This window comes from Rhinoderma darwinii, chromosome 8 (genome assembly GCF_050947455.1).
Source record: "Rhinoderma darwinii isolate aRhiDar2 chromosome 8, aRhiDar2.hap1, whole genome shotgun sequence".
NCBI classification, from domain to species: Eukaryota; Metazoa; Chordata; class Amphibia; order Anura; family Rhinodermatidae; genus Rhinoderma; species Rhinoderma darwinii.
In genome coordinates, this window is record NC_134694.1 from 82,782,594 (window position 1) to 82,806,941 (window position 24,348).

Consider the following 24,348-nt stretch of genomic DNA (forward strand, 5'->3'; position numbering starts at 1 on the left):
TAAGTGAAATGCTGGTGACCGGTTCCCTTTAAAGGTGTGGTCTCATAAAAATTCTTTATCACCTATCCACAGGATAGGTAACAATTGTACGAATGCCCCCCAGCAATCCCAAGAACGAAGGTACCGTGTCTCCCGTTTCAATGAAGCGGTGGTCACATGTGCGCTTCATTCGCTCTATGGGACCGACAGAGATAATGGAGCGCTGTACTTGGCTATTTCCATCGGTCCTATAGAGAATGAATGGAGCGGAAATGCACACGTACATTCAAAGTTTCATTTAAACAGAGGGACACGGGCCCTTTGTTCTCATGATCACTGGTGGGGTCCAGCGGTTGGAACCACAGCAATTATACATGTATCACCTATCCTGTGGATAGGCGATAAAGGATTTTAAGGAGACCGTGCCTTTAAAAGGAGTTGTCTCAAAGACAATCCCTGTCAATATGCTATTATTATGGCATATGGACATCATATATGGGGCACTCCTGCTCGGGACCCCAGCAAAGAACTCTTCTGTAAAAGTGGCTTTTCACTCTGGCGGACCCAGCTTAGTCTTTGTATTATATTTTCAAACCAGGGAACAGAGGAGTAACAGTGCTATAGACGCCTAGATGGGGAAGAAGTGCAATGCATGGGATTGTGGGAGGACACAAAAAAAGAGAATTTAAATAGGTAAATGAACATTTAGGTTTCTAAAGAAAAATGTGATTAGGTTGATATAAAAAGGATCTGTTGCCTCTAAGAACCATGGGAGAGCTATAGTATCCTGGAAAATTGTTCTACATCTCATTGTTCTGATATTCACATGTCTGGGCATTGGGAAAGGGGGAGGTAAAAAGGCATGCGACCGAGCATACTGTGTATCTCCCTGGGTATTCCTGCAATTTAAACTCTGAGTATTGCAAAGACGTGGGGAATTTAGGATATTTTCTGGGACTGTCCTAATTATTTGTAAGGGGCTTGCAAAAATCCATTCCCATGCTGCAGAAAAAACAATTCAGATGTATGGAATGGATTTTCAGTCGCATACATTTCTGTAACAAATCTGCTGGGAGTGAATATACCCCGAGATTGCTTTGCATGTTGTTCCATCGTATAAACTTTAAAGTGGGTCCAATATGGAGCTTTACTTTAATATCGTCACATTGTATTATTTTTTTCTTATATTTCCAGAACACCATGGCATTTGGAATAATTTTATGTATTTATAAATTTGTACTATATAAATCAGGCCTTTATAAAATTTGTTACAATGTGTATTATATCAAGTTTTAACTATGCTTTACTTAACATGGCTGCAAGGTTAAACAGATTGTTCAGTTCCTGCCTACTAATATAAACTCTGATCCATGAAATTACATAGGAAGAGAGTCATGAAAATGCTCTGCCACCTGCCATTACAATGCAAAATCTGCCTCTTTTTACTAGACAAGGCAGCCTCCCAGGCAGAGGGATGCTGGTCTGCCAAGTCAGTACTGCAAGGGACAGATGGCCCAATGGTAATGACAGCACAGAAGACGCAGTGAAACTAATGAGTGATTATATGCTTTGTTCTTATATGGACATCAAAGAAACTTTCCAGTGTTAGGCCGGGTTCCCACCTAGCGTATATGCTGCGGAATTTCCGCAACGGAATTCTGTGCGGAACCTCCGCAGAATTTACAGTAGCAGCAAAGTGAATGAGATTTAGAAAATCTCATGCCCACACTGCGGGTTTTTCCCATTGAATACAATGGAGATGCAAATCCCGCAACAGAAAGCTGTGTACTTTTGCGCAACGTATCTGTCCTGTGAGATAAGACTTGAAAATGCTCTCACTTTGTACATACCCTAATAAGTTATGGATCATTTATACTACTACTCTAAGAGCACATGCCTACAATTTGGAGAATGCAAATAGTGTAGATTCACCTTTTGAGTTGTTTTGTGTTAAAGGGTTATTCCCACCTTAAAAAGGCGACAGCATATTGCCAAGATATTCAATCACTTTATGAATGGTGGGTGTCTGACTCCTGGGACCACACTGATCCTGAAAATGAAGGGACAGCAGCGCTGAATAAGTGATGAAACCCCTTCACAGTTTTTTCATAGACAGCAGCGCCCAAGTCACCCACTTATGGCGATATGCCATAACTTTAGAAGATGGGAATACTCCTTTAACCTATTTATTTATTTCAATCCAGTCCTGATTTTTGGCTAAAAACAGCAATACTCATGAACATTCCAGTCCAGAAGCCTTTTATGGTGGATTCTTATGAACATTATTTTAGGTATTATATTTTTGTTATTACAAATACATAGTCCGCCCCGTGTGCAGGTATTCGTAATATCCAAATCACATGGAAACATTTAATACCAGATCCAGTAAATAAGTGTGTAAAATTCTACAGCATGTTATTTGCAATGTCATCAACCATATAAATGTATCCTCATTGTATACCAACATGATCGCTGCAGCCAATCACAGGTCTCAGTGAGTATACGGCACAGGATCGCTGAGGCCAGTGCTTGGCTGCAGCAAACACTTGGGTATATGGGGATGTCATCGCTGCAGCTATGTCAATACACAGCAGTGGGGAGGAATGGAGCGGCGGCGCTGAAACGACAGATCTGTGTGGTAAGTAATGGCTTTTTTTTTCTTTTTTTTTTTGCATCCCTCCTACATTGGCCAATTTTTTAAATAACTAGGAGAACCCCTGTAATATCAATAGCGGAATGAAATCAGAAAAAACATGGAGAAGCTTAATATAAACTAGCTACCATACCTCGGAATAAATAAAACACAGCATAATCATGTTAGCATCGAGTGACAAACAATCATGGTTAGATCTTACCTATCCTGTGGTTTACGGCTGTCACTTGTTTCCATAGTTGGGGGAAAAAAGTGGACAGAATTGTTATGGGGGGGGGGGGGTATTATGACTTTCCTGGAGTAGACCCTGGGACTTGCCCTTTTGCGATAAAGCAAAAGTTATCTGCCATGACAAGGGGTGAACCTGCCAGGAATGTCAACCTGTATAATCCGTCTTTGGCGCTAGTCCACAAGACTGGAGTTGGATGTTTCCAAGTTAATTTAGGTCTTTATATTGTTTTAATATCATTGCGAATAACAAAAATCTTTATCACCCTGCTGTGATTCATTTGTGGGCTTTATCTGGTCAACATGTGATCTATGATAGCATACCTCTTTATTATATGATGCCATAACACAACGTTTTTCATTTATGTTATACTCCAGCATGACCATTTTAATTTCGGTCCCCCTCCCTTTCAGTAGGGTAACAGTCATCACTTCTGGGTACGCTTTCCACTAAATTTTGGAACATGGTTGTTGAGATTTGCATTGGTTCAGTCATAAATTACTAGTGAAGTTAAGGCCCCCTGCACACGACCGTGCTCTTAATCACGGTCCGCGATTATGAGCACGACCGACAACAGCCACCCGCATTTGCGGGCCGTGCTCCCATTATGAAGTATGGGAGCTCAGTCCGTAAAATCAAAAAATAGGACATGTCCTATTTTTTGCGGAGCCTTTCTATGGCCCAGACACCTACCTATAACCATACGGGAAGGTGTACGTGGTCAATAGAAGTGAATGGGTCCATAATTACGAACAGGAATTACGGACTAAAAATACGGTCGTATTTGAATGGGGCATGGAAGAAACAAACTGGTGGGGTAACAGCTGCTGTTCCAATCTTTCAGAAAGATGTTAAATAGAGTTGAGGTCAAGGTTCTGGGCAGGCCAGTCAAGTTCTTCCAAATGAGTCTATTACTACACGTTTAAAATCACAGTTCTATCAAATGTTATTTCATGCAGTAGCAATAAGATTTCCTCTTTTTGGAACGAAGAGGCCCAGTTGAAACTAGGAAACCACTCCAGATCATATTTCCTCCTCCAAAAAAAAACAAAACTTTGTAGTGGGCCTTTGACCAAGAAATGTTCTCCTAGAATCTGCCAGGTCAACATTTGTATCTCAAACCCCCAGGTAAGGCCCCATGCACACGACCGTAGAATTACGGATCCATTCACTTCTATTGCCCACGGACACCTTCCCGTATATTTACGGGATGGTGTCCGTGCAGTAGAAAGGCTCCGCAAAAGATAGGACATGTCCTATTTTTGCTTTTACGGACCGTGCTCCCATACTTTATAATGGGAGCACGGCCCGCAAATGCGGATGACTGTCCATGCCCGTAATCACGGACTGTGACTACGGGCACGGTCGTGTGCAGGGGGCCTAAGAGATGTGATTCATCACTCCAAAGACCAGATGAACAATTCTTCTGCTGACAGAGCAAGTAATAGGACAGACATTTTAGGCCCCATTCACATCACGTTTTTGGCAAACGTTTAGCATATTGCAGGGAAAACCTCCCGACGTATACGTTAAACGGAGTCTGTGAAATATGCCTAACAGTGGCATCCGTCACCCATAGACTATTATTGCATCCGTTTAATATACACGTCATGAAAAGCTCATGACAAATATGTTAAACGGATGCCCTACTGTGGCAATAGTATACGTATGGAATAGTCTACTAAGCCATTCCATACCTTATTTTGTGGTATATTGACATCTACCGTTCAGACGAAGGCTAAAAGGAAATTTATGTTGGCCTTTGTTGGGATAATGTAACCCTATGGACATATTTAGCGTGTCCGCCAGGAGCTTTCTTGGCGTACACGCTAAATGTACATGACAATGATGTATAGAGAGTTTACCTGGGCAGTCACTAGATATTTCTTTTAGCACTGTATATTTTGTCCAGTATATCTAACTTAACCGCTTTCATATACTGTAGGGGATTATGGAAAAATACATAATGTTTATATAATATTTTCCGACCAGTGAGTTGATCATATTGGGAGTTTCCAGTAAATGAATGAATCTGATAAGAGCAATAGTTTTGTGTATTTGTGAAATGGAACATACCATTTCCTGTGGGAATTTCTACATTTATATATGAAGATAATTGTTTCCAACTAGTCTTCAGGAAACCAAAGCATTTAACTTTATGTTTATGATGATGGTAATAATGAATAAAGATCAATATACACTATATGGCCAAAAGTATGTAGACACACCTATACTTGGTAATTAAGAGGGATTTCAGTCACACCCATTGCAAACAGGTGCCTAAAACCAAGCACAAAGCCATTTTATCTCCAGAGGACAAACATTGTTAGGCTTCGTTCACATCTGTGTCAGGACTATGTTCATGGATTTCGTCTAAGCTTTCCGTCAGGGGAACCCATGAACCAAATACAAACTGAAACCATAGGTTTCAGTTTGCATCACCATGGATTTCAATGGTGACGGATTCAGGGCAAATGGTATCCGTTTGTCACCGTAGTTTAAGGGTTCCGTTGTTTTGACGGATTGAATAGCCCTGTTGACTACAGTATTGATTCCGTCAAAACAACGGAACCCTTAAAAAACAGTGACAAATGGTGTCAGATCCGGTGCCAATGGTTTCCATTGAAACCAATGGTGATACAGTTTCCGTTTGGATTCCGTTCACGGGTTCCCCTGATGGAATTCACCAAGGGAACCAATGAACGGAGTCCCGACGCAGAAGTAAATGAAGCCTAAGTAGTGAAAGCATTTAGGACTTTCAACACCTCAGCCAAGAAACAGTAGACCAAGCAAACTCACAGAGGATGGTCGCCGAGTGCCAAAGTGCATGACGCTTAAAAACGTTCTATCCTCTGTTGCATCACTTGCTATAGAGATCCAAACTGCCTCTGGAAGTTACATCAGCACAAGAACTGTGCATCAGGAGCTTCATGTAATGGGTTTTCATGGCCGAGAAGCTGCACACAAGCCTAAGATCAGCATGTGCAATGCCAAGCGTTGTCTAAAGTAGTATAAAGCACGCCGCCACTGTACTCAAGAGAACATGTTTCCACATCTCCAGAGTAAGGAATCACATTTCATTATCTGTCAGTCTGATGGATGAATGTGGGTTTAGCGGATGCCAGGAGAACGCTTAGTGCATGGTGCCTACTGTAAAATCTGGTGGAGGAGGGATAATAGTCTTTCTGCATTTGGGTTAGGCCCCTTATTTCCAGTGAAGGGTGATATTAATTTTACAGCATACAAAGACTTTTTAGACAATTGTATGCATCCAAATTTGAGGGAACAGTTTGGGGAAGGTCCCTTTCTGTTCCAGCATGGCTGTGAACCAGTGAACAAAGAGAGGTCCATAAAGACATGGTGTGACGCGTTTGGTGTGGAGGAATTAGAGTGGCCTGCACAGTTTTCTTACCTCAACCCCATCAAACACCTTTGGGATAAATTGAAACGCCAACTGTGAGCCAGAACTTCTGATCCAACATCAGTGTCTAACCTCACAATGGCTCTTTTAGGTGAATAGGCACAAATTCTCAAAAGACACACTCCAAAATCTTATAGAACGCCTTCCCAGAAGAGTGGAGGCTGTTCTAGCCGGAAAAGGAGACCCAACTCCAAATTAATCCCCATGAATTTGAAATGTGATGTCCAACAAAATCTTATAGGTGTGCACATACTTTTAGCCATATAGTGTATATTAACTTACAGCATAATTAATATTTATAGACGTTGAGCAATTCTAAGAATAATTACAATGAAAATTAATTAATTAAACCTGCCCTCATTGTTCATCGCTATAAGGGTATGTGCACACGTAGTGACCAAAAACGTCTGAAAATCCAGAGCTGTTTTCAAGGGAAAACAGACCCTGCTTTTCAGACGTTTTTTGACCAACTCGCATTTTTCGCTGCGTTTTTCACGCCGTTTTCGCGGCGTTTTTTTACGTCCGTTTTTGGAGCTGTTTTCATTGGAGTCTATGAGAAAACAGCTCCAAAAACGTCCAAAGAAGTGTCCTGCACTTCTTTTGACGAGGCTGTATTTTTACGCGTCGTCGTTTGACAGCTGTCAAACGACGACGCGTAAATAACAGGTCGTCCGCACAGTACGTCGGCAAACCCATTCAAATGAATGGGCAGATGTTTGCCGACGTATTGTAGCCCTATTTTCAGACGTAAAACGAGGCATAATACGCCTCGTTTACGTCTGAAAATAGGTCGTGTGAACCCAGCCTTAGAAAAACTGAGAAATACAAGTGAAATAGCTACAGGCAAATCACAAATAGGAGGCATGACCAAGCAGTTCGTGATATGATCAATACATTGCTATTTCATGCTCCACTTGCATTGTTCAATTTCCAGTAGATAGAATGCAGTGTAAAGCACTCAAAACCAATGTTAAGCAGCATAAGGGCAAGCCTTATATTTTTAGAATAGAAAATACTGCAGACATTTATAATTCACACAACAGGAGACTTAAAAGTGATTCATATTTTTTGAATCTACTGAATAAACAATTTTCCCTAAAAAAATAAAAATAAACATTATTAGAATTCCAACCAAACAGGGTATAAAAGATAGATAGATATATAGATAGATAGAGAGATATATAGATAGATAGAGAGAGAGATAGAGAGATAGATAGATAGATAGATAGATAGATAGATAGATAGATAGATAGATAGATAGATAGATAGATAGATAGATAGATAGATAGAGAGCCGCATAGCCAAAATAGCAATAGTAGGCGGTGCAAGCCCGCCAGGGACACGACCAAGGTCACCCAGATGTATAAATCCAGAAAATCAGGCAGCACTCCAGAGATATTGCAAATAACGGTTAAGAGTGCCTTATTGATCCATCAGTTCAGTGCAACGTTTCAGCTCTACAATAGAGCCTTTCTCAAGCATGAGATATATATATATATATAGAGAGATATATATATGAAACACAACTGACAACTCGGCACACTTGGGAATGAACCTGTCCACCAGACACCAAAAGAGGTTACCGTCATACTTCCTAAAACTTTCTAACACATATCGGGCAGAATTTATACTCAATGACAATCCACTGAAATCTATAACCCATACTGTGATTTAATGCTATTTATGATGGTTTTTGCCGAGGTCTCCATTGCTTGTGATTTTTAGAGACTAGAACTGGGCCGAAGCAAAAGTGTTATTTTTCAAAGGACATAATTTCAAATGACTGTGTTTTAGGCTTTGTTCACACTGGTTTCTTAGCCATTTTGTCAGGAATTCCGGTATTTTTGGTGGCAAGAATAGTGCAGTCTGTAGCACTATTTTTCCTTTTAAAAAAGCACAGAATTCAGATGGAAATCTGATGGACTCTATTCTGTTGAGACTCCTTCAGAACCAGCAACATGGTCATCCATTATAATGATAAGCCATTGCAATAGTGTGAACAAAGTATGTCATGTACCAAAGTTATACATTTTGGGGTATGCTTTAAGAAATCATGGTTCCATGAGTAAACTACTGCAGTCATGATTCTCTCTTTTACATATATAACATTGTTAGGGTTAATTGTATATTCCTTATTTTACAGCTGTATGAAAAAAGTAATTGTTTTGGAATAGAAGCAACTCCGATATGTGATGGTTAAGGACACTTGAGGATATTAATAAAAACTAAAACATATGGTAGCATTCAATGGAGCTGTACTTCAAAAAGATATAGCGTACCATTGTAATAATAGCCATCTTATCTTACTCAATGACAGAAGGTCAACCCAAGCTGCTCTTTTTCTCTTGGCTAACCAGTTAGGACATGATTTGAGGTCCAATGCAGTTAATCTTTTCAACAAAGTAACTATGACATTACTTTTTACATTAAGCAGGGCCTCATAATTCTAGGCCGTGATGTGACCCTTTAATACACAAATTAGTAAAAAAAAAAATCTGCTTAATGAAATCCACGGTCTGCTATTCAGCAAAACATAATTTATTTTTTTACTTTCATAAATTCTCTAGAATATGCTGGGTCTTTGATCTTTGTAAGATAAAAGTACTTAGCTTTGCAAAGTGACTGATCCCATATTAAGACACCATCAGAAAGCAATTATATGAGATGAAGTAAGGTAACTCTGCAATGTTATTAAACATGATGTAAAGAAAACTTCCATGAGACAATTATGGGAGTGTGTAAACTTAAGAAACTTGTCATAATGGCAAAAGGTACAGTAGGCACACAGCTAAGTTATATGAAATTGAATGCCAAGTGGTTACATTCCTCTGCAGTACAAGAGTCTATAATTGGTATCCAAAGCCGAATAAAAAAATTACAACTGTGTACAAAACCTATATTCCTTAGCAAAAGCCTTAAAATGTTTACACTTGGACATTTGTATTATAATGTCCTGATATATACTATACTATGGTCCTCGGCCCCATGCAAAATTTGTACCCGGGTCCTTCACCTACAGTACCAAGGGGTCTTTTATTTGGCGGAAGGGTCCTTGGGCCCTGGTACAACTTATATCTCTGAACCCCTAATAGTACACCGCTGCTTAGGAGGGAAAAATTAAAATGCCCCCATGATCACCAAGTCTAAACTTTGCTAAACCATAACAAAGATGTTAATTTCTTCCTCCATCAATTGTTACATTTGTTCTAAGAAAGTGAGCTAATATGAAAATTTGCAGTACTCCAAGAGTGATTGAAGCTGGCCATAAATGAATAGTTGGCCCTCCTTGATTGTCATGCAGCCCGAGGAATGGGCTGTAACTGGGCCAGCAGATGGTGGTGTGAACCCTCCTTGACTACAAAGGATTTGATTTGGGGCTACTCTGGGAGTTGAGTCTAAGGGAACCCCAGGGCTTCACTCTTTAACCCCTGTACAGGGATGTGGACTTTGCTGTGGGGGTACCCCAGATTGCTACATCTGGAGTAGTCTCCCTTGGTGAAGGCTGACGTGAATAGAAGCAGAGTGGTTAGGAAAGCTAAAAGGTTAGGGCAGGCTGCAGGGGTTTGTTACGGTAAACGTAGTTATAGGTCAGAGCAGGCATGGATGGTCAAGAACAGGCAAAAGGTCGGTACACAGGAATTCAAACACTAAACAGCAGAAATGACTTGGAACACAAAAGGAAACAAATTGCTTTGGCGAAGTGTATTGGGAGAGAATGTCCTTTATACCTATGGTGTCTGGGAGAATTTGACTTTGGCACACGGTGCGCCTTTAAGAATACATGGGTCATCGCGCGCTAGCACCCAGTGACTAGCGTTGGTGACCACAGCGGTCGCCAGATGCAGAGCGAGGACTGAGAGGATGGCAGCATGAACCGGGGAATTGTAAGTACGAGGCAGAGAGTGGGGCGCGCTACATTGATATGCCATTTTCCACTTTCTGGATATACTTGATTTATAAGCATTTCAAATATAATGGATTGATATTGATTTTCATGCCTAAACTTTGGCTCTTCATAACATATAGACATGGTTAAAATATATATTACAGTTGCATTTTTCAGCATTTTTGCATACAGCAAGATCTAGAATAGATGATACATAAGTATTTAAAATTTGACCAATTTTATCCTTTACATTGCACTGGGTCGGGTATTTATTTTACAGTATTGTAAATTAAATTTTAACCGGATATGACATATATAGATGGGTATTCAGGTTTAAATATAGCAGAATATTTTCTGTCCGCAGATGTTATGCCATTTGCACCACTGCTTTTGAGGTTTTTTTTTTTTTAAATCAGCTAGGGGTTTTCTAAAATGAGCCATAAATGCTTTTTAAATAATGTGTAAACTCATCAATCACAGAAGAGTGCGGACCTCCTGGAGAGACTAGGCATCATATGCCAAGCCCCTAAGTGGTTTCCAACATTCAGAGCAAGCATTTATTGCTTTCTAAGGCAACCTTATCCAACTCCATAGCAGGAAATAATCCAGCCCAGAGGCATCTAATCACCAAAGTTAATAGCAAAATGTTTCCTGGGAGGAACAATACAATATGTGGACAAAATTCTATATACAGACCCAATGCAGTGAAGTCAGTGTCTGTCTGTACAATTTGGAAACAATTAACAGACGTAAAGCTCAGGTGACTGAAAAATATTCTCAACCATTATTACAATCTCCAATTTTCCATGATACATTGGGCACTGGGGGGGGGGGGGCATATTTGTTGTATCTTGCCAGAATAAAACATATATTAACCACTGATCACTAACTTAGAGCTGTTTTTTTTAATAGCGGTTACAAATGGAAGACATGGTGTCACAAATGACAACCAATCAATACAATTCTGATAGCTTGCCATCCATGGGGCTAGCTTCAAGCTATACTAGGAGATTTAGGCTGGACTTTTTTATATTTTTTTATATCTCAAGCTGGTCAGGAACGTAATGATTATCATTAACTGTCCAAAAGTTTTATGATTGTTACATATAGTTACATAGTTAAGGTTGAAAACAAAGACACACGTCCATCAAGTCCAACCTCTAATCCTAACGTAGTGATCCAGAGAAAGGCAATAGCCCCATAAGGTAGATGACAATTGTCTTATTAGGGTAGAAATTGCTCCCTGACTCCAAATATGGCAATCAGAAAAAATCCCTGGATCAACGTCCCATCTCCAGAATCTAGTACTCCTAACCTGTAATATTATATTTTTCAAGAAACACATCAAGGCCCTTCTTGAACTTGAATATCCTGTGGCAGAGAGTTCTATAGTCTCACTGCTCTCACAGTAAAGAATCCCTGTCTGTGATGAAGGTGAAACATTTTCTCCTCCAGACGTAGAAGATGCCCCCTTGTCTTTGTTACAGGCATAGGTGCAAAAATATCATTAGAAAGATCTCTGTACTCTCCAATTATATATTTGTACTAGGGCTTTTTTGCCAAAAAATAAAATCTAGAATTTTTTTTCAACCCCATGGGCGATTTTGGATTTGAATCTCGATTTTCTTAAAACTGTTAAATAGATTGAAAAAAAATCTTGAGATAATTTAATAAAATTATTTTTTTTACATAAATTACTTTTTAAACATATATTACTATAATAACTGTACGTAACGTAACACAATTTTATCAGAAATACAACTGGAAAAATGTATATCTAATGGATTATAACTTCTATAAACCTGTTCCCCGGCAGGGAACAGGTTAACAGAATCTGTAATCAATTATGCACTGCGTCCACTAACATCCATCTTTGCCCCTCATCACATCAGCTGGTCTCCGACATTGCGGGCGAGACCAGTCTAAATTGCAGCAGGGCCAAGCCGATAGCCCTGAGCGGCTACTTTGGGGAGAGATTACATTATAGTGTCCAAGTCGGAGCAGGACACTGTAATGCAAATGTCCAGATTCACACGACTGTGATTGGACTGTAAAAAACGGTCTGTATGTCAGCTGGATTTCCCAGTCTAACCACTGTGTATGTGAACGGGACTCCTGACATCATAGTCATTTAGGCTACATTCACACCACAGTGAAAAAAAATGGGCATTAAAAACGAAGAGTTGATCAATAGCCGTTTTGCATCAGTTTGTCTCCAAATTTTCATTCATTTCCAGTCCATCTGTCATCAGTCTTTCATGGGCGTTAAAAAAACAAAAAACGTATGGATTCCATTTGTCAGGGTTTTTTTTTGTTCCAACCCCCTGAAAACACCACAGTGCCGATGTAGAACCGCAATGACCTGGTGGGTAGTACCTACATAGACAGTGCCAGCCGTAGATAGCACCACATTAGCTGCCTCTATCGGGAGTCCTTGAGGTCTGTCTATATAGGGACAGTGGCGTCAGGGGCTCCCTCTAAGAGCGGAATCCCCTGCCAGAGGGTCGGCAATGCTCTGGCCAGGGATTTTGCTCCAGGAGTAGCCCCTGACACGTCAAGGGCTTTCCCAAGACAGGAGTCCCCAGCCAGAGATCTTGCGATGCACTGTCCAGCGGCTCCGCTTCTAGAGGGAGCCCCTGACATCACTGTCCATATGGCAAAGACATCAGGGACTCACTCTAGGAGTGGAATCCCCGGCAAGAGCGTCGGCAAAGCTCTGGCCGGGTATTCCGCTCCTAGAGGAAGCTATCGTGGTGCTATCTAGAAGGGGGTATGGCACAATATTAGGAGTTCCATATTATGCTGTTCCATACTGTATCATTTTGTTCAGTACAGATCAGCAGTTCCATGGGGAAGCAGGAACTCCTAGCACCATATATGACTGATGCCAAGAGACCCGTTCACACGTACCGTGGCCCGGCTGGGAAATCCAGCTTACACATGGGCCGTTTTTTCACAGCCCAATCAGGGTCGCGTGAAACGGTAGAGGCAGAGCCGGGACAGAACAGGGAGCAGATAAGGGCGACGGGGTGCAGCTTCTCAGACGGGGCGGACCAGGCATGTGACGAGGCAGCAAGGCGGAGCTTCCTCCTTCAGCATGTTGCCACTAGGGAATCGATTCAACGATTGTTAAAAATAGAATCGTCAGAAGCCTTGAGGGCGAATTAATTTGATTAATCGTCCAGCCCTAATTTGTACATTGTAAAAAGATTAAGCCATCTTTTTTCTTAAAGGGGTTTTCCCATGAAGGACATTTATGACATATCCACAGGATATGTCATAAATGTCAGATAGATGCAGGTCCCACCTATCTCTAGAACGGGCCCCATAAACCCCGTTCTAGCTTTTTGTGCTCACGTTGCCTCCCAGCCACTTACTGATTACATGGTCAGGAGTTACGGAAACAGCGTAACTCGCTGAGCTATGTGGTCTTCGTAACTTTTATGGAACTGAATACTACTTACGAGAACAGCGTAGCTCGCATGTTATGCTGCCTCCGTAACTGCAATTCACTACTATGGGAGTTACGGAAACAGCGTAGCTCAGCGAGTTACGCGGTTTCTGTAACTCCCGACCATGTAATCAGGAAGTGGCCGGGAGTCAGCGTCAGTGGGTTTTGTTCAACTTTATAATTAGTTTAATTTTTAAAAAATTTACTTTTTGAGATACAGCTGCTCTGTAGCCTGTATACAAAGCAGCTGTATCATGCATTAAGACCTGAAGCCGCCAAGTCCGCAGGCCTGACGGGTTCAATATCAGCAGGTCCTGCTTGTCTGACACGTAGGATCACATTTATGTTATGAACTTAGATTTGATGGATAACAGGTGAATCCTGCATGTCAGAGACATGCAAGACCCGCTGACACTGAACCCGTCAGTCCCGCGGACCTGACGAGTACAGGATTCAGCGTAAGATACAGGTGCTCTGTATGCAGCATAGAGAGCAGTTGTATCTCAAATAGTAAAAATGTATTTTTAATAAAATCTAATTATAAAGTTGCTCAAAACACACTAAAAGTTAAAATAATGCCTTTCAAACATGTACATAGCCTTTAACCAGTGAAGTGTCCTGAGCTTTTGGCATTAAATCCTCCCCTCTGCCTTTGAATGATGGGTGTAGTGGCATAGCTCCCAACCATCCCGGATCCGGCGGGACAGTGCCGGTTTTTCACCGCTGTCCCGGGAGGTCTCGGGCTCCCTGTTGCCAGCCATGCCCTCTCCCCTCTGTAAGGTCAACGTAAAGCAAATTGAATTTGCTTACGTTGACCTTACATAATGCAGGCAGCTCACGAGTCACGGTCTGACTGTGGTTCGTGAGCTGCCTGCTCCCAGCGTGAGTACGTCACTACGACGCTGGGCGCAATAGCACTATGTTTGCCCGGAGTGAGGATGCAGGACACGCACTCAACATTTATAGGCACCACGGCACCAAGTCACCGGTCAGTAAAAAACAGTGTGGTGAGTGAAGTAAAAATAAACAGAGTGCCTGGAGACACTAGCGTTTCTAACATCATAAAATGAATGACATTTATTTATTTTATTTTAGCAATGCTAGTGTCTCCAGGCACTGGCTTCTTAAATATAAAAAAGCCCAAGTGGATCATGCCCCATATAGAATTAAAGGGGGTTTTCTCACAAACATTTATCCCTAATCCACAGGATAGGGGATACATGTGTGATCGCTGGGGGTCTGACCCCTGGGACCCCCAGCGATGAGGAGAATGGGGAGCCGAAAGTCCCCCGCAGTGATCCATAAAAATGGAGCGCTGATGTGAAAGCTCGACCATTGCGCCATTCATTTTTATGGAGTTGCCGGAGAAATCGGTCCGGGAAGTCCTATGGAAATGAATGTAGCGCTGGCCGAGCATGAGCACCAGCGCTCCATTCTTATGGAGCACTTCGGGGGACTTTTGGTCCCACGTTCTCCTCATCGCTAGGGGGCCCCAGTGATCACACATTTAACCTCTTATCCTGTGGATTAGGGATACATGTGGTTGTGGGAAAACCCCTTTAATTTGTAATACATGATGTTTCAGATCCTGAATTGATCACGTACTGCTGCAGCCAATTGCTGGCCTCAGCGGTGATACTGCCATGAACGGCACATGATTGCTGAGGCCAGCGATTCGCTGCAGCTATGGTGTATTATACTCTATGGGGTCCGCTATGGAGCACTATACTGTATGGGGGCATCTGTGTGGTAATTATACTGTATGGGAGGCACGATGGTGTATTATACAGTGTGGTGGTCCCCTGTGTCATACTCTGGCCTATCCAGGTGACCGCTACCGCCTTAACTCAAAAGCAGAGGGGACGGTTTTGGGAGGGTAGATAGATAGAAGTTGGAATCTAGCTGCTTGCAGTTCTTACTTGCACTAGTTTTCATATACTGTATGAGCCCAGTTACGTTTAGAAATATAAATCAGTTGCAAATTTGCAACAGGGAAAGATCGAACCACCACTTTGAGTCAGGCAGGCAAGGATACGCAGCCTCTACCAGTACCATTCTTTAGCATTGACCAAAATTCCAAAAGCAGCACTGCCCCACTATTCCCCCCTCCAGGATTTGCAGTGCAGACCCTTTAACACTACACAGCACTTATGTGCCGCCAGGCAACAGGAGAGACTGATTCAGCAGATCTGACGGAGAAGGGACTCATTTTACGGTGGTGCCCTCTAACTCCTGACCATAAAAAAATTTGGTATAATGAAAAGTTCCACTTAATATATTTATCCTGTTTATTTAGCATTTACATAAATGTATCCATGTATGATTTGAGAATGTGATATACATACACGTAAACACAGATAAAACATATTTCTGCAAAAATATTAAATTTTTTCATATAGTTCATAAAAATGTAAGAAAACTTTAACCCACCTTCCTCAAGTTCATCCATACTGGAGATTTTGTTGATTCCATCAATAGTGTAAATGAAGCGAACACCCTGGGGCAAATTAATATTATCAGAGAGTGACCTGGTCAGGTCAGCTAGGAGGGCATCAAAACTTCGGAACCGATCAGTAGACACAGCATACACTATTCCCTTGAAATATCGATCTCCATTACGGTAGAACCGGACCTTTTTGGCTTTCTTTTCGTTGCTGAGAGCTTGCAAAGTGCGGGTTCTGTAAAAACTGCAGTGGGCACTGTGTGTAGGACTGGGCAATCCGTTCATTCGAGATGTTCGTGCATTCCTGGAAGTCTTATCCCTTTCATCAAAGTGACCAAAATCGAGCTCCATGTCTGAGTTCCTCTGGAGACCTAGAAGAGTCATTCAAGCAGAGATGAGAATGTTTCTCCCATGTCTCGCCCAGAGATACTACAAAACAGGGCAATCCCCATGTAACATTAATAATTCCTTTTACTTGTTACAGGCACATTCTCATGTTACTCAAAGATTGTGAATAATTTATACCAAAAGTGACTCAACTGAGGCATGGTGAAAAGCACGGATTGCTAATTGAGACAAACAGCAGCCATAACACCTGAGCCCATACAAATCCTGGGCATTGTCTGGTCCTTGAAGATTAATGAGCTTAGTTTATTGCTACAAAGGTGACATTTTGTTTGAGGATTTTTGTCTTAAATAGAATTTTATAGGATTAGTTAAAGACAAAGAGACAGAAAAAGACAGGGAGTAATTCTGATATTTAAAGTTTTTGTACGGTTTTAGGAAATTAATGTTATTTTTTGTATAATTAAAAGTTATACAATTTTCCAACATAATTTCTGGGGTTTTTTTGTTTGTTTTTTTAAGATCTCTGCTTGTTGTTGTTCAGCAGGAACATTCATGGTTTACTTCCACTGAATAAAATTCTCTCCATGGTCATGTGATGGACACACAGGTGCATGGCTCGTTACAGTATATGCATCAGAGCTGTGTCTTCTAAGGAGCCGATCACCTGTGTGTCCATCACATGACCATGGACAGAATTCGAACATTATATTTTTGGGACATTATCTGCCACATGTCTGCCCAAAAATATTGTCTGCTGCATTTTTTTTTACCAATGGCCGACAGTTTCCGTCTACACCCATTCACACCCAGGTCCAATATTAGAGCAGGAAAGTCACTGGAAAATTAAATCCTAAAATCGGCTTTCTTGCAGACTGTCAGCAGAGGTAGATATTTTTTAAGACAAGGCCTAGTCAGAATAAAGGACATTATAAACAGTAAACTGCATGATGGATTCACAGTAAATTAGGTTTTTGGGCCAATGCCACACCTTATTATAAGATTGCCACCCTCCTTTGAAAGGAAACCATTCCAATAATAGAAGTGCAGTGTATTAGAGTTTTTGTATGCAGCTACATTATATTCAATCCGGGGTACACTAAAGAGAAAGATCACTAAAAGTTTCCAAACGTGTATAATCCAGTAAATGACATTCATCTGAAGGTATACAATCCCTATTTTTTTTCGGGTCGTATAAGAAAACTTGACAGAATGTAATAAATAAATCTGCGTTGGACACTCCTGCTTTTTCACCATGACACAGACAGCTGATAGTTGTGTTAACTGCCAGGAATTGAATGGGCATACCAAATGTTTATATTATATAAAAACTAGAAAATAAAATATATAAAGATCCATAAAACAAAGTTCTATAAACGTCTCCTATAATACTAGATATAATTAGGAGATTTCAGGCACAGCTGAAATATTGTCTCTTCTATATTATGGGTATGATCCAAAATGTTGGATTTCATTTTACTTACACATCATCATATAAACGGATCCTGTACATTATGGCAGAAGTGTGAACACCACAAAATTGTCTCCTGTGTTTTATTCCCAAGCCTTTACTTCTATAGTCTTATCGTTTGCCTATAAAAACGCTTTTATCAAGTGCAGTTTACAGTGTTTCCCATGAGTCATCTCCATGAATCTGTTTCATTCTTTTACAAGCCACCACATTTCCTAAATATAAAAGACACTCCTAGCACATGTGGCATGATGTCATCTATTTGATTCTGCCGCAGCCTTAGTCGACACAAAAGAATCAGTTGCCATGGCTGAGAGATGCAACAAGAAAGCCAATTATCACATGGCATGTCCTACAAGTCGTATGACCATAGGCAAAGCTGCCAGCCAAGACATCGTGTGAGACAGGACATTCAGATGGGATTAAGGAGCTGTCTAAAGCTAACATGATACTGTACGAATCAGGATTACAAGACTAATTTCAGAGGGAAAGACTAAATTCCCTGCCTAACAATACAGATTATTTATTGCAGTGTATTTCAGTTAATGCTCATTTGTGCCTATTTATCCATAAAGATCACCATAGACGACATTTTTGTACAGAAATGTAACAGAAAAAAAACAATATTTTTTTAAAATAACAATATATAAAATAAATACAAATGTCCCATAAACAAAACCATTAAATAATAGCCGTAATATTGATCCTCTACTAAGACATCATGTCCAGTATGTTGGATATGCCTCATTCACAAATCAGGAGTCATCAGATTGCCAAATATATGTCAAAATCAAAGGATTACAATAAAAATGAAAACATTTTCTCTCTCTAATACTGTACTTTTTCCAAATGATTCAGAGAACTGCACTTGATCATATGCGATTATTGTACTTTAACAGAACTATTACAATGGCTCAATATTGGATTTACAAATCCTCATGTCTGTGGCCACCTATCCTTTACCATTATCTGATCCAGCTCATAAAGGCCCTTTTACATCGGCCGGTGCAGCGAGCGCTGATCAACGAGACATCGTTGATCGGCGCTCGTTTGCTCCTGTCACGCGGATCTATGGATCGGGACGAGCGGTCGTTACTCCGATCGCTCGTCCCTATACATTATTATCATGCCAACGATAATATTTTACTTTTTTAAAGCGATATGACCAGACGACGATCGAGCGTTTGCTCGTTCATCTGCTGATCGTTCCCCTGTTTACACAGGCCAATTATCGGCAACGAGCGTTCTATGAATGCTCGTCTGAACAATAATCAACCAGTGTCTCCCTTAAGATGTTCTGCATGTCAATTTAGATTTAATGTGACTGACACTGAGAGGCCTCACACGTCCCTCAGTCATCATGTCATGGAGTTCATTCAGCCAGGACGACCAAGCCGTTTGCTTTTATTTCTCTTTATACTTGCCAAAATCATTGCAAGATGGCCACAAACAAGCCAGTAAGATTTGGTTGTAGCTCTGATTCAGCTTTATCATCCTCTAATATTGTCTGTGTTATTTCTATGTAACTACTAGACAAACCATTGTTTGGGCATCTATAGCGGTCAACCCAAATTCTTAAAATAGCAGAAACATTCGACTCAGTCAATGTGTATATTACTTCAATAGAGCAAGAGGGGATGAGCAGCTGCCAGATAAAGCCAGTGCAGATCTCCAGGGGATCATTTCACACGATGGCAGCCCTTGTACAGGCCCCATAGACATTAGAATGTAGATTAACCTGACAATAAAAATTGAATGTCTAAGTGACTATACACCAATGTTCACTTTCTTGGACCTCCACATGTAAATTTAAATTTCCTTTTTTTCCTCACAGAATAATTAGTAATTTTTTTTAATTACACATTAAAATTTGGCATTTATTTCTACCATCAATAGTATAAAATATTCAAATAAGTGGAAAACTACTTCATGCTAACCTGTGGTGTGGTGCTGGAGTCCATTTTGGAAACTGGAGTTTTCAATTGTAATTATTTATTGAAAAGCCTTTCACACTGGGTGATGAGTAGTTTCCTACACCATGATGTTTTTGGGCCTCATACGTCCGTCCAAAAGTTGTAGATCCAGAGGGGTCAATGACATACAGAACAGGAGTTGCAGGTGCCCGTTTATTAATTTAGATTATGGTTGCCAGCGGAAGGAAGATGGCAGCCGGAAACCAGCGCTGGATTTGCCACCAAACAAAGTCTTCTATAACTGATTGTATATCGAATTCTAGTTCAGTTTGTATTAGAGTGAACGGACGATATAGTAAAGAGATTCATTATGTATTTTGTAGCTAAATACATTGAACTTTAATTGGTCCTTAGAAAATCAATAGAATTTCTTTACAGTCCCAATGCGGGAGATTTACTTAGACAGGAGTTTCACAAACCAGTCTAAAAGCAAAATAGGTTGGTGTAAAATGCGCCTGATTTATTAAGAGGTGCACGTCTCTTAATAAAGAAGGTGCATTTCTGGCTGTACATGCGCCAGGAAGGGGGAATCTACGCCAGCTACAAGCTGGAGTATATTTCGACTATAATTTTGGCCAGTTTCTGGTGTGAAATATGGAAAATTTGTCAGCCTGTGGAAGGTCCACCCACTTTTCGGTAAAATGGTGTGTGTAACACAAATGCTGCAAGTCACATTTTTTTGCAACTTTCGCGCCATTTATTTTTCCAGAAAACTGGAGTAAAACTATTTATCAGTTCACTCCAATGAACTTAGGCTTCATATCTGCAGTTTACAGACCCTACAATGGTCAACCTATTGTCCATCGAGCTCAACGGACTAAAAAAGTATGGTGTCACTTGGCATGGCGTCACTTGGCATGGCGTCACTTGGCATGGCGTCACTTGGCATGGCGTACCTCTTCCTATTTTTTACAGTAATAAATCTACACCAGTACCTGCTTATCGATATAGGTGCCTTTATGTAGGAGGATGGGTATATTCAAACCATGAATTCTGAATGCCACCTTGGCTAATTTATGCAAATCTGAACACATGCACCTAAACACTATTGTTCCTGAAATGCATACCACTAAAACATGGGTTCATAGGGCCATCTCCCATTAACAAAGGATTATTAATCAACAGCCGACACAGATAACCCTCACCCCTTCTCATATCTATAAGCCAAAAATACTTCTCAAGATTTGCTATCCAAATTTAACAAAATAATTCCTTTGTGCCAGGTAAGCACCATTAAGTCTTATGAAAATACACAGTCCAAAATTAGAGTCCATATTTGATAGTGAAAAGATAACAGGTCCTGAATCTGCTCTCTATTGTTTCAGAGCGGAGTATGTGACAAAATGTACATGTGGATTTAAATAGACATCTTTTACATCTCTATAAGCTCCATGCTGCAGAAAATGGGTGGAACAAGGCAACTGTTAACACATCCCATCTGCAGCATAGAAGAATGCCCACCGAGGGGTTAAGCCCATATGACAATTGGCCTCTCCCATAGTCTATATATTTTCCAAAATATCCCCAACCTTCACCTCCCACTATGCTGAAAGATATATTATTACACTACTATATGGCGGCATTAACAATGGGTCCACACCTTTCCATGTATTCATTGTCTCAATACACTTTTATCAGTAGGAAATTATTATTCCCTTTAAACCCTTTTTTATGTGGTAAATAGGTAATAATTTTATTCTTCGTGCCATGTGTGTCATATTATTGGTATATCACATTTTATTATACTGTGGGTATTTTATTAGACGTTACATTATTATATGTACTCTTTCGGCATTAATCCTTATTTCACGTCTTGTCTGTCAAACTCACCGTTACCGTAACAACCACCCTTTAGGTTGGGTTCCCACAGTGCAGATTTGCTGCAAATTTTGCATGCGTTTTTTAAGTCAAAACCAGGAACGGAACCTAAACAGACGAAATATATAACGGATGGGCTTATAGGTCTGCTCTCCTGGATCCAATTCTGGTTTTGGCAAAATCTGCAGCAAATCTGCTCTGTGGGAACCCAGCCGTACAATTGCCACCACACGTATTTGATCACTGTCACCTATGTGATACAAGGAATGACAGCCCTCAGTAGATCCTCTCGATGCAGCCCCATGCTTCCTATGCATTTTTCTCAGCACAGTATTAAAATGTGTGCAATATACGTGCTCAGAATACTAAAAGGAATAGATAATAGTGAATCATTGATTTTGACTCCTGATTTGGATAAAAGTCAGTGGTCTGAATGAACGCAGTGAATGAGAATGTTCCAATATCGTGATGTTCTATACATTTCCCACCATTGTATACTGTCCCTTTAAAATGCACATGCAGAGATGTTACTGTAAAGCTGCGACTACTCACCGGACTAGCACTGGTACAAGCGGAGGATGCTGCTGGAATGACTGCAATTTCCAATCTGCCTTTGTTATCCAAGCTTCAAGCCAAGGGATTCCTGCCAGGGTGGGTGAGACTGCTCCCCGGTCCTAGTGCCTAAAAAGAGCGGACTCCTCCTGCTTTGCTTTAACCCTTTGTCTGCTGCTATTTTAACTCCTATTCTGCTTCTAGAATTTATTCCCCTGCTTCATCCCATTTTTATCATGCAGCTACAATATCATACAACCACTTTGTCCATTTGTGTATATATGTGAATCTTTAGATGCTATGTTAAACAATCGCTGATGAAGAGATCTAGGTAGTCTGGAAAGTGTGCTATTTGTTATCATATATATTTTAGTTAGCCATTAAAAGGTATCATATAAAGATGTAGCAGGCCTAAACGATCCATATAACTCTTTTGGGTTGCACCATTTTAGCACCAACATAAGGCGAGTTTCAGACGGCTGCTGTGTGGCTACATTTTGCAACCTTATGCGATTCTGCTGAACCAAATTTAGATCGCCATAGAACCTGTTGGTGATCTAAGTCTAGTTCAGTAGAACCACGGGGGCTCTAGGTATCGTAGTTGTAATACAAACACAAAAAAAATATCGGCTAAAATAATGCAGATAATGCACTCATATTCCAATATAAAACCCAGTCATGGTGATATGTTAGCAAGTTGTGCCACATGACAAACTCATGCTGTCATTTTATTTCTACTTTTGCCCTATAATATATATACATACCAAAGACTAAATACATACTATATATATATATATATATATATATATATATATATATATATATATATATACATAGCATACGCCTCTCATTACAAGCCATTTTATGATCACTTTATGTTCTGATCTATCCAGATTCACTCTTGCACAAGTAAAGCGAGTTACCATTTCACAGTTTAATAAGATAATGTGTGAGTGATTTATAAGCTGTAAAATGAAAATATCACCACATTTGTTAATCATTTTAGTGCACTAGGTCCTGTATGATCATCGCCTTGAGGATATTTTGATGTAATGTATTTTAGCAGGGGATACTTGGCTTCGAAACATTGTGAAACGCTGCAGTAGGTTAATTAAATAATACATGAATTCTTTGATATACCACTGTACAGATCCATTCAACTTAAAATAAAAAATAAAAAAAGCAATGGTAATTATAACGTTTTGTTCATTAGATCTGTTTTTGGAAAAGCTGGGTGACAGGAAATATGTTTGCCATTAGTGCTCCTAATTTTTCCTGAATCTTGAAAGGGAAGTATGCCTTGTCGTATAACATGTGGTTGTACTTATGCATAAGTAGGTAGATTTGCCATTCTGGAGCCTGGGGAAGCTGGATGATTACCCACTGTGGGATATTTAAAGAGGCTCTGTCACCACATTATAAGTGCCCTATCTCCTACATAAGGAGATCGGCGCTATAATGTAGATGACAGTAATGCTTCTTATTTTAAAAAACAATCTATTTTCACCACTTTATTAGCGATTTTAGATTTATGCTAATGAGTTTCTTAATGCCCAAGTGGGCGTGTTTTTACTTTAGACCAAGTGGGCGTTGTACAGGGGAGTGTATGACCAATCAGCGTCATACACTTCTCTCCATTCATTTCTTCAGCGCATAGTGATCCTGCTAGATCCTTATGTGCTGTCTTATACTAACACATTAACGATACTGAAGTGTTTAGACAGTGAATAGACATTCCACGGGATGTCTATTCACAATCTCTGCACTTCGTTACTGTTTCTATGGTATTTACAGCAGAGCAAGCATAATCTCGCGAGATTACGCTGTAGATGACAGGTTACAACGAGATTACTCTTGCTCTGCTGTAACTACCACAGAAACAGTAACGAGGTGCAGGGATTGTGAATAGACATCCTGTGGAATGTCTATTCACTGTCTAAACAGTATCGTTAATGTGTTAGTATAATACAGCACATACTGATCTAAAAGGATCCCTATGCGCTGACTAAATGAATGGAGAGGAGTGTATGACGCTGACTGGTCACTGATTGGTCAGCGTCATACACTCCTCTGTACAACGCCCACTTGGTCTAAAGTAAAAACACGCCCACTTGGGCATTAAGCAAC

General features: G+C 40.4%; 1 protein-coding gene across 1 annotated transcript in view; it reads right to left on the bottom strand.

The window, feature by feature from the left end:
• The window catches only part of DCX (doublecortin), a 102,511-nt gene extending 80,202 nt beyond the window's left edge, over positions 1–22,309 (bottom strand). The window contains exons 1-2 of the mRNA XM_075835829.1: positions 22,222–22,309; positions 16,050–16,433 (exon numbers count right to left, since the gene is read on the bottom strand). Of these exons, the coding sequence (XP_075691944.1) occupies positions 16,050–16,413 (364 nt within the window). The 5' untranslated portion in view covers positions 16,414–16,433; positions 22,222–22,309. The remainder of the gene's footprint in view (positions 1–16,049; positions 16,434–22,221) is intronic.
• Positions 22,310–24,348: the final 2,039 nt, after the last annotated feature.